The sequence below is a fragment of the Cuculus canorus genome, chromosome Z (genome assembly GCF_017976375.1).
Source record: "Cuculus canorus isolate bCucCan1 chromosome Z, bCucCan1.pri, whole genome shotgun sequence".
In the NCBI taxonomy this organism is placed as follows: domain Eukaryota; kingdom Metazoa; phylum Chordata; class Aves; order Cuculiformes; family Cuculidae; genus Cuculus; species Cuculus canorus.
Window position 1 is genome coordinate 56,387,149 of NC_071441.1, and position 13,346 is coordinate 56,400,494.

Consider the following 13,346-nt stretch of genomic DNA (forward strand, 5'->3'; position numbering starts at 1 on the left):
TTCTGAGAAGAGACAAAGGAGAGAAGTACTTGAACGCATCTGCTGAGCAGAAGTGCCTAAAAATACAGTGCTTATGCCGTCCTGGTGATGTGGTGCTGTACTTTGGAAGAATGAGAGGAGAGAGCGGGTAGATGTGTTCAGAAAGAGAAAGAGATTAAGTGGCTTAAGCTTGGAGACCAAAATTAGTCTGGTCTGAATTGAGGGTACTGTAGCAGCACACGGATCAGTGGGAATGATGGAAATGAGGAGGACAGAAGCCATGAGCCCAAGGAATGACAAAACCTGGTGTTACGTTAGAGGATCATAAGTCAGAGCAAGATAGAGTGATGACAGGGCAGGAAATCAATTACCAAGAGGAAGGGATTAAAGTCAAGGGTCTGAGCTATTCTAGCGGATAACGTCTGTTGCTAGATGGTGATAAATTACAGGCCAGTTTGAGGATGTAGGATTTGAAATGACATTTTAAAGTAGGCTGCAGGGGGTCAAGAGTGCTCAGCTCTTGCCATGACGCGCTGCAGCCTGGCTAGTGGTGGCTCAGGGGCACAATACATTGCTCTGCTTGCATGACAGACTGGTGTGCCAGGGCGTGTGTGAGGGTCTACAGCCACAGGTTTGCTCCCCCTGAGAGGTGTGGAAGGCAGGAGCAGCAACAGGTGCCCTGTGTGTCCCAGAGCACACTTCTTGATGATATCCTCATCTGCCTGGCTTTCCCCAGCTCTGACAGGAGCTTTATCTGTGCTTTTCAAAGTTCATCTGAGTTTGTTTTAAGCCTTAACTTTTTATAATGTCACAGAAGCTTATTTTCATTTGAAAACATTTAGAAGTGCTGTCTGCACCCTTTTGTTTCCAAACAACTTCCGGTAGGAGAAATTTACCAATTTATCCTGAAGTCTTGAATTTCAGAAGGATAAAACTTTTAAGGCTTAACCTCAACAGGAAGTCTCTTCTTCCACCTTTGTTTTCTGTATCCTGCTAATAACTGGGTTTTTAGTTTAGTTCAAGACAGTCCTGTAACAACTCAGTTCATCCTTCCTGGGATTTCCTTTAGCTTATCCAAACCAGAATCTTTGTAAGTTTCAGTGTGTGTGGATAAATAGGTTTGGTATCTGTACTGTCCTGTCCACTGCGTTCCTTGATGATGCTTCTCTTTGCCTTCTGGCACTAAATCAAACGGCCATAAAGCTGTTGGTTTGTGTTTTAGCTACTGATAGTCTAGGAGAGGAGAAGGCCCTTCAGTGCTGTGCATTTGTTGCACTGGCATTGTTAGTGAGGATGGCCAAGAAAAAAATCTTTTTTTATTTTATTTTTTTTATTATTTATTCTGTAATTTTCTGCAAGGCAAGGTCCTTGCATCCCAGGATGAGCTCTGTACATTCCAGAGTGAGGTCTGTGTCTCCTGGACTGGTGAGCTCTTTGTATCACAGGCTGGCAAGGTCTTTGCATCCCAGGGTGAGCTCTCATCGCAGGCTGGCGAGTTCTGTGCATCACAGGCTGGCAAGCTGTCTGCATCCCTGGGTGACCTCTGTACATCCCAGAGTGAGCTCTATGTCTTCTGGACTGGCAAGCTCTCTGCATCCCAGGCTGGCAAGCTCTGTGCATCCCTGGACAAGCTCTCTGTGTCCCCAGGCAAGCTCTCTGCATCTGTGTAGGATTGGCACTGCCCAGTGCCCTGTCTGGCCCATGGAAAGCAGCAGGAATATGCTTATGGAGCCAGGCTTCCTGCCAGCAGCCAACCATTAGACTGTCTCTGCTGTGTTTAAGAGCACACCATGCATTACATTGACATCAGCGGTGTTAAAGCCTCTCCTGATATTTGTGTCCTAGAAGTTCACACTGGAGATCCAAGCACTTGTCAGCAGGAGATCTCTTGTCTCATCACCTGTGTCATAACTCAGATGAGAAACCTGCCAGTGAGGGAAGATCCTGGGAGTTAATTATATTTGTCTTTGAATTGTCTGCAAACGTGAATTAAGTTGTTTTCTGTGTGGGAACTTAGAGCAGAGGCAGAAAGAGAAAATCTCCTGCAGCTGCTGCTGGTTGACACATATCTGCTCAGCCGCTCCTGTCTGTTTAGTGTCAGTCTGGAAAACAGGCTTTCTGCATCTCCGTGAGCTTGGAGAGATGTGTTTGGTGTTTGTGGGAAGGCTCCCTGCATGCTTCTGTTAAAGTAATCCAAATTCTGTAGGCTTAATAAGCAAGTAGATGTCGTGCTTGGGGACATAGTCTGGTGGTGGACTTAGTAGGGCTGCATCGATGATCTTAAAGGTCTTTTCCAACTGAAACCATTCTGCATGATTGTAAAAGTGAAGATCAGCTGTAAAGATCGGTGGATGTTTGCTGTTCAGAAATCTCCCTCTTTGCTGTGAAAGAACACAGTAAATTCCTTTTCCATGCGTTGTATGCTGCAGACCAGCCAGGATGCTCTCTGTGCGCGCAGGGCTCAGTGCATATCAAAAGCGGCTTCTCCCAAACAAACGTGCTGACAGCGGGCTTGCAGTGCTGCTTCCTGATGCAAACAAGAGTTTATTTTCTGTTATGGATTAATGTGGTTGCAATGTGTGCTTTCTTAATGGCTCCTTGACCTTCCCCAGCAAGTATCACTCCAGTAAGAATAACAAACCTTTTCCCACTCGGCATATCTCATGCCGTGTGTGATAACTGAGTCTGATTAAGCCACAGATCCTTGAACCACCCACTGAACTTCTCAGAACCACATAAAATATAAAATTACAGTGTGAAAACACAGCTGTTTATTTAAAACAGGAGGCTTTATTTGCAGGAGCTGCTGAGTCTACAGACTACTTTAAGGTGTTGTTTTGTCTCACAAGATACAGAAAGAAATGGCAAGTATGTCAACAGCAGCAAAACTTATCTCGAAGGTTAGAGGTGGCAGTGTTTTTTGCAAAGCCATACTTTAGGATGATCACGTCCAACCATCGATCCAGCCCTGCTAAGGCCGCCACCAGACCATGGCCCTGAGTACGACATTTGCCCCTCTTTTAAGCCCCTCCAGGGATGGGGACTCCACCATCTCCTGGGCAGCCTCTGCCAGTGCCCAAGAACCCTTGCAGTAAAGGAATTCCTCCCAATATACAACTTAAATCTCCCCTGGTGCATCTTGAGGCCATTTCCCCTTGTCTTGTCACTGGCTACCAGGGAGAAGAGACCAATCCCTACGTTGCCACAACCTTTCAGGGAGCTGTAGACAGTGATGAGGTCTGCCCTTAGCCTCCTTTTCTCTAGGAAACTCCAGCTTCCTTTCATAAGGCTTGTCCTAGAATCAGTGATAATAAGAATAATAAATAAATAATGGAACCCTGGAGCTGCAGGTGAGAGAGTTAAATTGTTATTTTCTGGTTATTCACTACCACTTCTGAAGTCTTTTAGCAGTGAGACCCCACAGGTCTCACATTCCCTTCATCCGATTTAGTGATCACCCAAGAAATGGTCATTTGCAGAATTTGTGAAACATATATCCTAAAAATTTGAAAGTGAAATAAAATTTCTAGACCTTTTGTTTATTCATTAGGAGAAAGCTCTCTCTGTGGTTGCCAGAGCTGGTTTCTCATCACCCTTCCAGGGATTTTGTGTGGAAGACTTGAAATGCCCTGTGTTTCCCTTTGAGTTTGCTCCTGGGAAGTCATTGCTGGTGATAAGCTTTGTCAGTGTCTGCTGTGAGGAGGCAGACGTGTTTATCTCCATAGTATCAGTGTCTCTGTTCGTGTTTGGGAGAAGAGAGAACTTTGCCAAAGGGAGTGAAACCACAACGAAGATGTTTTTGAACATGTTCTAAGGCCAGATGCTGTCTTCATGTCATTGCTTCCAAACACACTGAGCCCCTCTGGGGCTTAATGCCCACAGCAATCCTTCCAGAATTTGTACATATGTCACAGTTTAGTCCTGGCCTGGCCAATATCAGGCAGCTAAACCCAAGATTTTGGGCTCCCAGTTCCCTTCCTCCCACCCCTGGGGAAAGGGAAATGAGGGGAAAAAAGACTTGCGGGTTGCAAACCAGAACTAGAGCTTTAATGAAATAATAGTAGTAGTAGTAGTAGTAATAATAACGATCCAGGGATGGGGCAGACACCACTTCTCTGGGCAACCTGGGCCAGGGCCTCACCGTCCTCATCCAGAAGAATTTCTTCTTAATGTCTAATCTAAATCTTCCCCCTTCCAATTTAAAGCCATTCCCCCTTATCCTATTACTCCAGGTCCCTGGAAAAAGCCGCTTCTCAGCTTTCCTCGAGCCCCTTTCAGTGCTGGAAGCTGCTCTAAGATCTCCCCACAGCCTTCTCTTCTCTAGGCTGAACAACCCCAACTCTCCCAGCCTGACCTCATAGCAGAGGTTCTCCAGCCCTTGCATTGTCTCCATGCCTCCTCTGGACCCATTCCAGCAGATCGTGCCCTTCTTATGTTAGGAATTCCAGAATTGGACACAGGGCTTCATATGGGGTCTCACCGGAGCAGAGGGACAGAATTCCCTCCCTCACTCTGCTTGTTCCAGTGCTTTGGATGCAGGCCAAGACACTTTTGGCTTTCTGGGCTGCAAACATCACCTCCTCTGCATCGTTTTTATTGAAACTGTCAGATTGACACAGAGATATCTGCTGTACTTATAGTGGGACCAGAATGCTGAAATGTTCTGTCAGTGTTAGTTAATCTTACAGAATATTGATTAAATTTAGTGTCATTAGGACTCTTGTGGTCTCCTTATCATGAAAAGATAAAGCTGCATGAATCATGGAATGAGTTGGGTTGGAAAGGACCATAAAGTGCATCCAGTTCCAATCCCCATGCCTTAGGCAGGGGCACCTCCCATGATAATCCAAGATGATGCACTTGGTAACTTAACCAATTTGTTGTCATTCTTATCCAAAACACACAGGTTGCTCTCTTGAGCACATTAGTGACTTGAGCTGAAGTGAAAGAATGCACTGTTCAGGTGATTTGTCTTTCTCCTTCATGTCTGGTCGATGCCCCAAGCTGCTGGTGAGCTCTGCCAGTACTGGTGATTCACACACATATCATTAATGGAGTTGTTTTGCAGTAGCAAATGACACTGATGTTTGTGAAGAGTGGCCAATATCACAAACAAGGTGTTGAGAAACTGTTTAATATTGCTTTTGCATGTCTTTCTTTGTTAGTTGTATTTAATATTCCATTAAAAATACAAGTATATTTGAGAAAAATAGCTTTTTAAGTTGACTTACAGCTAATTTTACCTTTGGGATAAGGTAATTTTTATATAGTTTTGTATAGCAGCACATTAAAATAGTGTGCAATAAACATTTTAATGATGCATTTTATTTACATTTTTGAGCTCCAGCAGAATGTGGCACATCCTGTACTGGGTGATTGTTTCTGCTGAGGAAATAAAGTTTTGTTACTAAACTTACGCAAAATCTATTCACATTTCACATTTATGCATATAATTGTGTCTAGAGCTGAGGAAAAGGAAAAGGCTTTTAGTGCCTATCAGAGATGAAATTCATCTTGGATACTTTAGAAGTTTTGCTCTTGTAATTTGGGTGTTGCTGGGTTTTTTTCCTTAGAGCTGAGTCCCTGAGCTCCATTGGACAAAATGAACCACGAAGTGGGGGCAGCATCCCCTGTGGTCCATGTGAAGTGCTCTCCCCTGTTCCATTAGCTGAGCTTCAGTCTGTTTGCATTTAATGCTAAGCACATGCCTGTTAATTCCAGTAAATGGGAAAGGGATGCCTTGGGACTCAAAGTCGTTGCTGTCACCATTCCCATGCAGCCACCACTGCGACCAGTGCATCCCAGTGCTGCTTGCAGAGGGAGGATTGTGCCAACACAGCCTCTTGAGCGACCACAATGAAATCACAACTGAGCTTTCCAAACGCAGCATCTCATTTAAAATCACACTCCTTGTTAACCGCAAACAAAGCAGCGTAGACTGAAGATTTTTACATAAACCTTTTTCTTTCCTTTTAGCTTATTAAAATTCCCAAAGCCAATCAGCCAAATGAAGTGCATGCATTTAACTTCTACGTTTCAAATGTTGGCAAAGATAACCCTCAGGGAAGCTTTGACTGTGTCCAGCAAAAGAACTCGAGGTAAGTTTTACTTAAACATTCTCTTTCATGGCAAATTTAAGTAGTTGCCGTGGATTTGAGTGTAGAGCAAAAACCTTTAACAGAAGTGTGCTCCCAGTGCTGAGCTACAGCAGAAAATGAACTCATAGCAGCATCAGAAGATTAATTCATAGCTGCAGCAGATGATTATTTCATCGCAGCATCAGAAAATAAGTTCATATCAGCAGCATGGTTTCTCACTAAATATAAATACTTGCTTTTACACAGGTTTTTTTTGGTTTTACTCTGAAAATAGTAACCTTTTGAGTACTTTCTCACCTCTTAGTGGTATTTTTAAAAGCATTTGGAGTTCAGCATCATTCAAACTGGATCAGATCATTCTACAACCATGTGTGAACATGATTATGGCACTATGATGGCTAGTTGTCGTATTTTAAGAACCACATAAATCGGTGACCTCATCCGTAATTGCATGGCTGTAGTGCTTCAGAACCAAACTGTAATACAGCAGCACCTTGTTCTGGTCTGTGAAGTCAAAGTGAACAGTGTTGGCGATACTGAAAAGGCAAGAAAATGCTGGGCTTTTGCGCTAAGTTTGCTTCAGCTTCTAGAATATGACACTCAACGCAACATCGATGTGGTGTGGTGGTGTTGAATAACTGTTTGTCCCACTTGATTAAGTGGGATGTTTCAGGCAGAGCTTGTGTATTGATCGGGGAAGCTGATAACAGCCAGCCACACTTCTCCAAATGGCTCTGCTCAGGTTCTTGGTCACCGGAGAGCTTCTGCCCTCAATTTCATGGTAGAGATTTGTACAGATAGTGGGTTTAGGGAGCAATAACAAAATGAGCTGGTTTAATAGCGCTCTGCCTAAACAGGAGATCTCTCAGCTTCCTCATCCTCCACGTTCTCCTCTCATGTTGGATCTCTTCTACAACACAGCCTTTCAGTGAACTCAGTGAACTGCTCTGATTGGCAGAAAGATGAAGGATTGAGTGGGGGACCTGGAGGAGCCCGGGGTGGTGTGGGGTTTGGGGTTGGGTTTTTGGGGATCAAACGGTATCTGAAAGGGACTGGACAGCTGCCAAGGCTGGCAGGGCAGAAATGCAGGCTGGGGTGAGAGGTCCTGCCTCCATGCCTGGTTCGCCTCCCTCAGGCACTTTCTTCTTTGGAAACGAGCATCATCAGCTGATTTAGGTTGGATTTTTTTAAGTAAGATTAATTTTAAGCTGTTTTAGCTGTGAATGATTCTGAGTAGCACACCCAGGTAGTTTTAATGTGGTTTTGCTAATCTAGAATCATAGAATCATGGAATCATAGAATCATGGAATCATGGAATGGTTTGGGTTGGAAGGCACCTCAAAAGCCCATCCAGTTCCACCCCCCTGCCATGGGCAGGAACATCTCCCACTGGATCAGACTCCAAGTCCTGTCCAACCTGGCCTTGAACACCTCCAGGGATGGGGCAGCCACCGCTGCTCTGGGCAACCTGAGTCTCACCACCCTCAAAGGAAAACATTTCTTCCTAATATCTCATCTCAATCTCACACCTTTCAGCTGAAAACCATTGTGCCTTCTCCTTTCACTAGAGGGCTTGGTAAGAAGTCTCTCTCTGTCTTTCCTATAAGCTGTCTCTTAGTATTGAAAGGCTGCAAAGTGTTCTTCTGAGAGCCTTCTCTTCTCCAGGCTGAACAACCCCAACTCTCTCAGCCTGTCCTCATAGCAGAGTCACTCCAGCCCTCGCGTCATCTCCGTGGCCTCCTCTGGACCTACTCCAACAGATCCATGTCCTTCCTGTACTGAGACCTCCAGAAGTGGAAGCAGGGCTCCAGGTGAGGTCTCACCAGAGCAGAGCAGAGGGGCAGAATTCCCTCCCTGGCCCTGCTGGTCCCACTGCTTTGGATGCAGCCCAGGCTTTCTGGGCTGGAAGCACACATTACCAGCTCATGTTGAGCTTCTCATCAACCAGCACAGCAAGTCTTTTTCCTCAGGGCTGCTCCAAATCAATTCTCTGCCCAGCCTGTGTTTGTGCTTGGGTTGGCCCCAACCCAGGTGCAGGATCTTTCCCTTGGCCTTGTTGAACCTTATAGGGTTCACACAGGCTCACCTCTCCAGCCTGGTCTGGTCCCTCGGAATCTATCCCTTCTCTCCAGTGTGCTGACTGTGCAACACTATTTACTGTCATTGGCAAACTTGCTGAAGGTGCCCTCATTCCCACTGTCCATGTTTGCAACAAAGATGTTAAACATCACTAGTCCCAGTACTGACCCCTGAAGAACACCACTCGTCACCAGTGTCACTTGGACGTTGAACCGTTGACCACAACTCTTTGAGTGTAACCATCTAGCTAATTCCTTATCTACACTCTATCGGTCAAGTCCATGTCTCTCCAATTTAGAGACAAGGATGTTGTGCAAGACAGTGTGAAATGGTTTGCACAAGTCCAGGTAGATGATGTCGGTTACTCTTCCCTCATCCACCAGTGCTGTAGCCCCATCATAGGAGGCCACCAAACTGGTCAGGCATGATTTACTCTCACAGAAGCCATATAGGTTGTTGCCAATCACCTCCTTATTTCTCATGTGCCTCTGCGTAGTTTCTAGGAGGATCTGCTCCATGATCTGTCTGGGTGCAGAGGTGAGGCTGACTGGCCTGGAGTTCCCTGGCTCGCTCTTTCTCCCCTTTGGTAAAAATGGGAGTTACAATGGTTTATCAACTTCATCCACCAGTTCCCATGGGGTCCACAGATGCATATCATCAAGTCCCATGCACTTGTGCAGCTTCAGGTTCTTTAAGTGGTCTTGAACCTCACCTTCTGCAGTGGGTGGTTCCTCATTCTCCCGGTCCCTGCCTATGCCAGTGAAGACCAAGGCAAACAGGGAGCCAGTATGTAGGTCTATGGACAAAGCTGTAGCTGTATCATCTTTGAAATGTTGGTCAGTGGCTTGGACCAGCTTTGTGACCTTCAGAAATTATGTAGGAAACTGAGACAAGAGATTCTTGACCCTTTTTCTTGAGGCCTTGATGGAGGATATTGGGGAGGTCAGAGCGCTTGGGGTTATCTGAGGCCAGTGTCCTTTCTCTGGTCAGAGCTGTTGCAATGGCAGGTGCTGCAGAGCACACTCTCTAAGTGCAGTGGCTAATTATCACTTAACAAAGCCTCTGCGAGCCAGTGAAGGTGACCTCCTAGGTGGGCACAAGACATGTTTGGACTGACCATGGAGGGCTGGGCTTATCCAGAAGATCTGCACCCACATTGATGCTATCTGAGCCCAGAGCAGTTATGGCTGCCCCATCCCTGGAGGTTTTCAAGTCCAGGTTGGATGGGGCTTTGAGCAACCTGACCCAGTGGGAGGTGTCCCTGCCCATGGCAGGGGAGTGGGACTGGATGGGCTTTAAGGTCCCTTCCAACCCAGACCATTCCATGATGCTATGGTTTTGTGAACATATTTCTTCACCTGTTAAGACAGGTTATAAAAATTCCTGATACAACCATGCTTCTAAACCTGAACTGGTGCTTGGGCTTAACCTCTTTCAATGTTTTTGTAGTTCTGGAGCCATGCAGCTCAGTTGCGTGGGAAGCATTCAGAATAAAATCACAATCTGTGCCACCAGTGATTCCTATCAGACAACCAGAGAGCGCCTGACCCAGGTGGAAGAGTCGTCGCGCAATCGAAGTGCAAAGATTATTAAGCCTGGTGGACCACTTTTAGGTATGATTGTGTTTCATTTTCTACTAGATCTCTAGTAATTCATCTTCTTGGTATACTCTTGGGAAGGGTAGTGTGTTCAAAGGTCATGGGTGTCGGCAGGTTGCCCTCACACTGCAGATTTGCAGTCTTCTGTTGTTGGTGCATCAAACCTTTTTTTCCCCCAAAAAAAGCCTGCCAATCCTTCCTTGTTCCCATATTGCTTCACTGATTGAAGCTTTGACCGTTGAGGTGAGGGTTTTTATCATCCTTTGCACTTCAATCCTTTGGCTTAGTAGCTAATGTTTTGTTTCTGTAACATTGCTTTTGAGTATCCAAGTGCTAAACTATTAACCTTAATTTGTAATCTAAAAAATGAACATTGAGGAATCCTCATATAAAAATTCAGAAGCTTAATATTAAGATCTTTGCTTTTCAGGCTTGCTGATGCTGATTGAATTTTATTTATTTAATGTCTTGTTCATTAATAGGCAGCTGTTACTACAAGAACATGTTTTCTTTTTAAAAAATGAGAGGTTAAATTAAGGTAATGTTGGCATTTCCCCATGGCTTTCATCATTTTCCACACAACAAGAAAGTGCTCAGGTGCTATCATACATTATCAAACTGTTCTGAGTCTCATTTCCCTATGAAGCCTGGAGCCAGCTGTCGATAGGTGCAAGATGATTATCTGCCTCGTAGCCACTGAGGGGTCCAGGCAGTAGTGATCTTCCCACAGCAGCAAGCTGAACCAGGAGCATCTGTCTTCACACTGTGAAGCAGGCTCTCACTCGGCTCCAGCTGCAGTCCTCAACCAGCATGGACGTTCCCAACAGTGATGCTGCAACACTTGCTCTGCCTCCATTTGTGGCGGAGTGTTTTAAGCCATCTTCGTCATAGCTTTTTGGAGATACAGAACCAAGCATATGTGGTCTTGGCATGGGTCAATACCAGGACGTGTGTCTGGGACTGCTACCATGTAAGGTCTAAGCTGCTCTTGAATGGCAGCAAGAGAGCAGTCACTTCCATCTGTCTCAAATCTTCTCATTGGGGATAGTTCTGTTCTATGTGTGAATGATCTGCTTGGTTAAGTAGGACTTAAATGAGTATTTAACATGAATAAATGGGATCTGAGGACTGGCATTGAGGAATGGTTTGGGGACGCTTTTGTTTCCAACTGGCATTGAGGAACCTCAGGTAGTACAGGTCTGGTTGCTAGTAGAGCACAGAGGTGACTGTGCAGCACTTTTCATGCAGTACAAATTAGGCACTGGGGCTGTTAATCTCCTTAATGATAGGTTATGTTGTCAGTTAATTTCTTAAGTGATTCAGGCTTGGCTGAGGTGTTTCATTTGAATGCTGCTGTGCTGGGGGTTTGTACATCTGCACCCAATTTAAGTTGTCAAAAGCTTTGTAATGCCTTTGGTAAACAACTGGCAAGTCCATACCACTCTAGAAAGGTAACTGATTTCAGTGTTTGAGCCGTTGGGTTTGTTGTTGAAAACCAGAAGGGCAAAGTCCAGGGAACATGAAGGGTGGAAAGGCTGTGAAGTTTTGGCCTCCACTGCAAAATCGTAGAATCACAGAATGGTTTGGGTTGGAAGGGATCTTAAAGCCCATCCAGTTCTACTTCCTGCTATGGGCAGAGACACCTCACACTGGATCAGGGTTTCAAAGCCCCATCTAACCTGACCTTGAACACCTCCAGCAATGGAGTAGCCACCACTTCTCTGGGCAACCTGGGCCAGAGCCTCACTGCCCTCATCATGAATAACTTCTTCCTAAGGTCTCTTCTAAATCTTCCCCCTTCCAATTTAAAGCCATTCCCCCTTGTCCCCCTCATCACTCTATGCCCTTATATGAAGTCCATCCCCAGCTTTCCTGGAGCCCCTTTCCTTACTGGAAGCTGCTCTAAGGTCTGCCCAGAGCCTTCTCTCCTCCAGGCCGAACAACCCCAGCTCTCTCAGCCTGTCCCCATAGCAGAGGGGCTCCAGCCCTTGCGTCATCTCCATGGACTCCTCTGGACCCTTTCCAATAGATCCATGTCTTTCGTATCTTGGGGATTCCAAAACTGGACACAGGGCTCCATGTGAGATCTCAGGAGAGTGCAGCAGAGGGGCAGAATCGCCTCCCTCACCCTGCTGGTCCCACTGCTTTGGATGCAGCTCAGGACATGGTTGCTTTCGGGGCTGTGGGTGCACATTTTAGCTGTTCCTGAGGACCAAGAGTCAGTAAGCAGGCTCAGCCTCTCTGTGCCTGAGGGAAGAGATCGAACTCCAGACTGTCTCTCCAAGACTCAATAACTCTCCCTCATGGACCAAACTTGAGTTTTGGCTTCAGGAAAATGCGTAGGTTGTGGTACGTCCCCTTTTGAGTTGCAAACAATCTTTACTACAATGATTTCCTTCCACATTCCCATAAATCTTTTTTTTTTTTTTCCTGTCCTGTAGCAGATTCTATTTAAAGACTGGGTAGAGGTTTGGGGTCTTTTCCTGGAAATTCAATATTCAGGCTGGGCGGTGGGATTTTCAAGTAGTGGATGCATTGCTTGCAAGCACTTGAGTTGTTCCTTCAGTTAGAAATGCCTGTTTTTATAGAGTTTGATCCAAAGTGCTGCACAGGCCATGTTTCATGACTTCTCTGGCCACAGTCCCAAGAACTGTTAAATTTTTGGTGTATTGTTTCTGAACTTATTTAATAAAAAGGGAACATTTCAGTTTAAAATGTGGTGCAACTGACAGTAACTCAGGTGATTAACACCTAGCATTCATATTTTCCTTAAGCAGTGATGCAATTAGTTGTGTAGACGTGATCTCCATAGGCATTAATGGGGAATCGTTTCATTTCATGGAAGACTCTTTAGAGTACTAAATAACAAAAAAGGCTGAGTTGGGGCTTTCTGCACTTGAGCTTGTAAACTGGAAAAATAGTTATAGCACATAAATAGATAAAAATAAAAGAAATCTATATAAATAATCAGTAAAGTCTTCCTTTCATATTGAATATTTCTTTGTTAATGCCTGCCTTAATGCATCTTTACTACTGGTGTATTCATATAGGACTTGAATGCTGACTAAATAGAGATTTCAGAGTTTATCCAACTTGACAAATTCTTTCAGATCAACTTTCTTGTATTATCCCAACCTCCCACGTCACCCTTTTTTCTCTTTTTTTTTTACCCTTACTTTAGGCAAAAGAGTACAGATCAGAAAACCAGCACAAAGCATCCCAGATGCTGTGCCTGAGAGGAAGAGATCGACCCCTGTGAACCTTGCAAATACCATCCGGAGAACACACACACAGAACAGCGTTTCTCAGCGACCGTACAAGGACAGGGTGATTCACTTGCTGGCACTGAAGAGCTACAAGAAACCAGAGTTGCTCACTCGCCTGCAGAGAGATGGTGTCAACCAAAAGGACAGGAACTGCCTTGGAGCTATCCTTTGTCAGGTGAGGTCATGGCGTTCGTGCCAGTATTTTTTTCCTCCGACTGTTCTTTTTAATCATAACTTTGAGCTGTTAGTCCTGCATTTAAATTAGAAAATAATAAATGACTGACAGAATGCTCCTTGTTTAAGTTTTTCATCAGCTTTACACAGAT

General features: G+C 45.1%; 1 protein-coding gene across 10 annotated transcripts in view; it reads left to right on the forward strand.

The window, feature by feature from the left end:
* ELL2 (elongation factor for RNA polymerase II 2) overlaps positions 1 to 13,346 on the forward strand; it is a 71,527-nt gene that overhangs the window by 23,357 nt on the left and 34,824 nt on the right. For 9 of the 10 annotated variants that reach the window (XM_054054401.1, XM_054054402.1, XM_054054403.1 and 6 more), the window contains exons 3-5: positions 5,956 to 6,077; positions 9,606 to 9,769; positions 12,936 to 13,195. In XM_054054401.1, coding sequence (XP_053910376.1) covers positions 5,956 to 6,077; positions 9,606 to 9,769; positions 12,936 to 13,195 — 546 coding nt within the window. The remainder of the gene's footprint in view (positions 1 to 5,955; positions 6,078 to 9,605; positions 9,770 to 12,935; positions 13,196 to 13,346) is intronic. The other variant, XM_054054410.1, reaches the window with a different exon arrangement.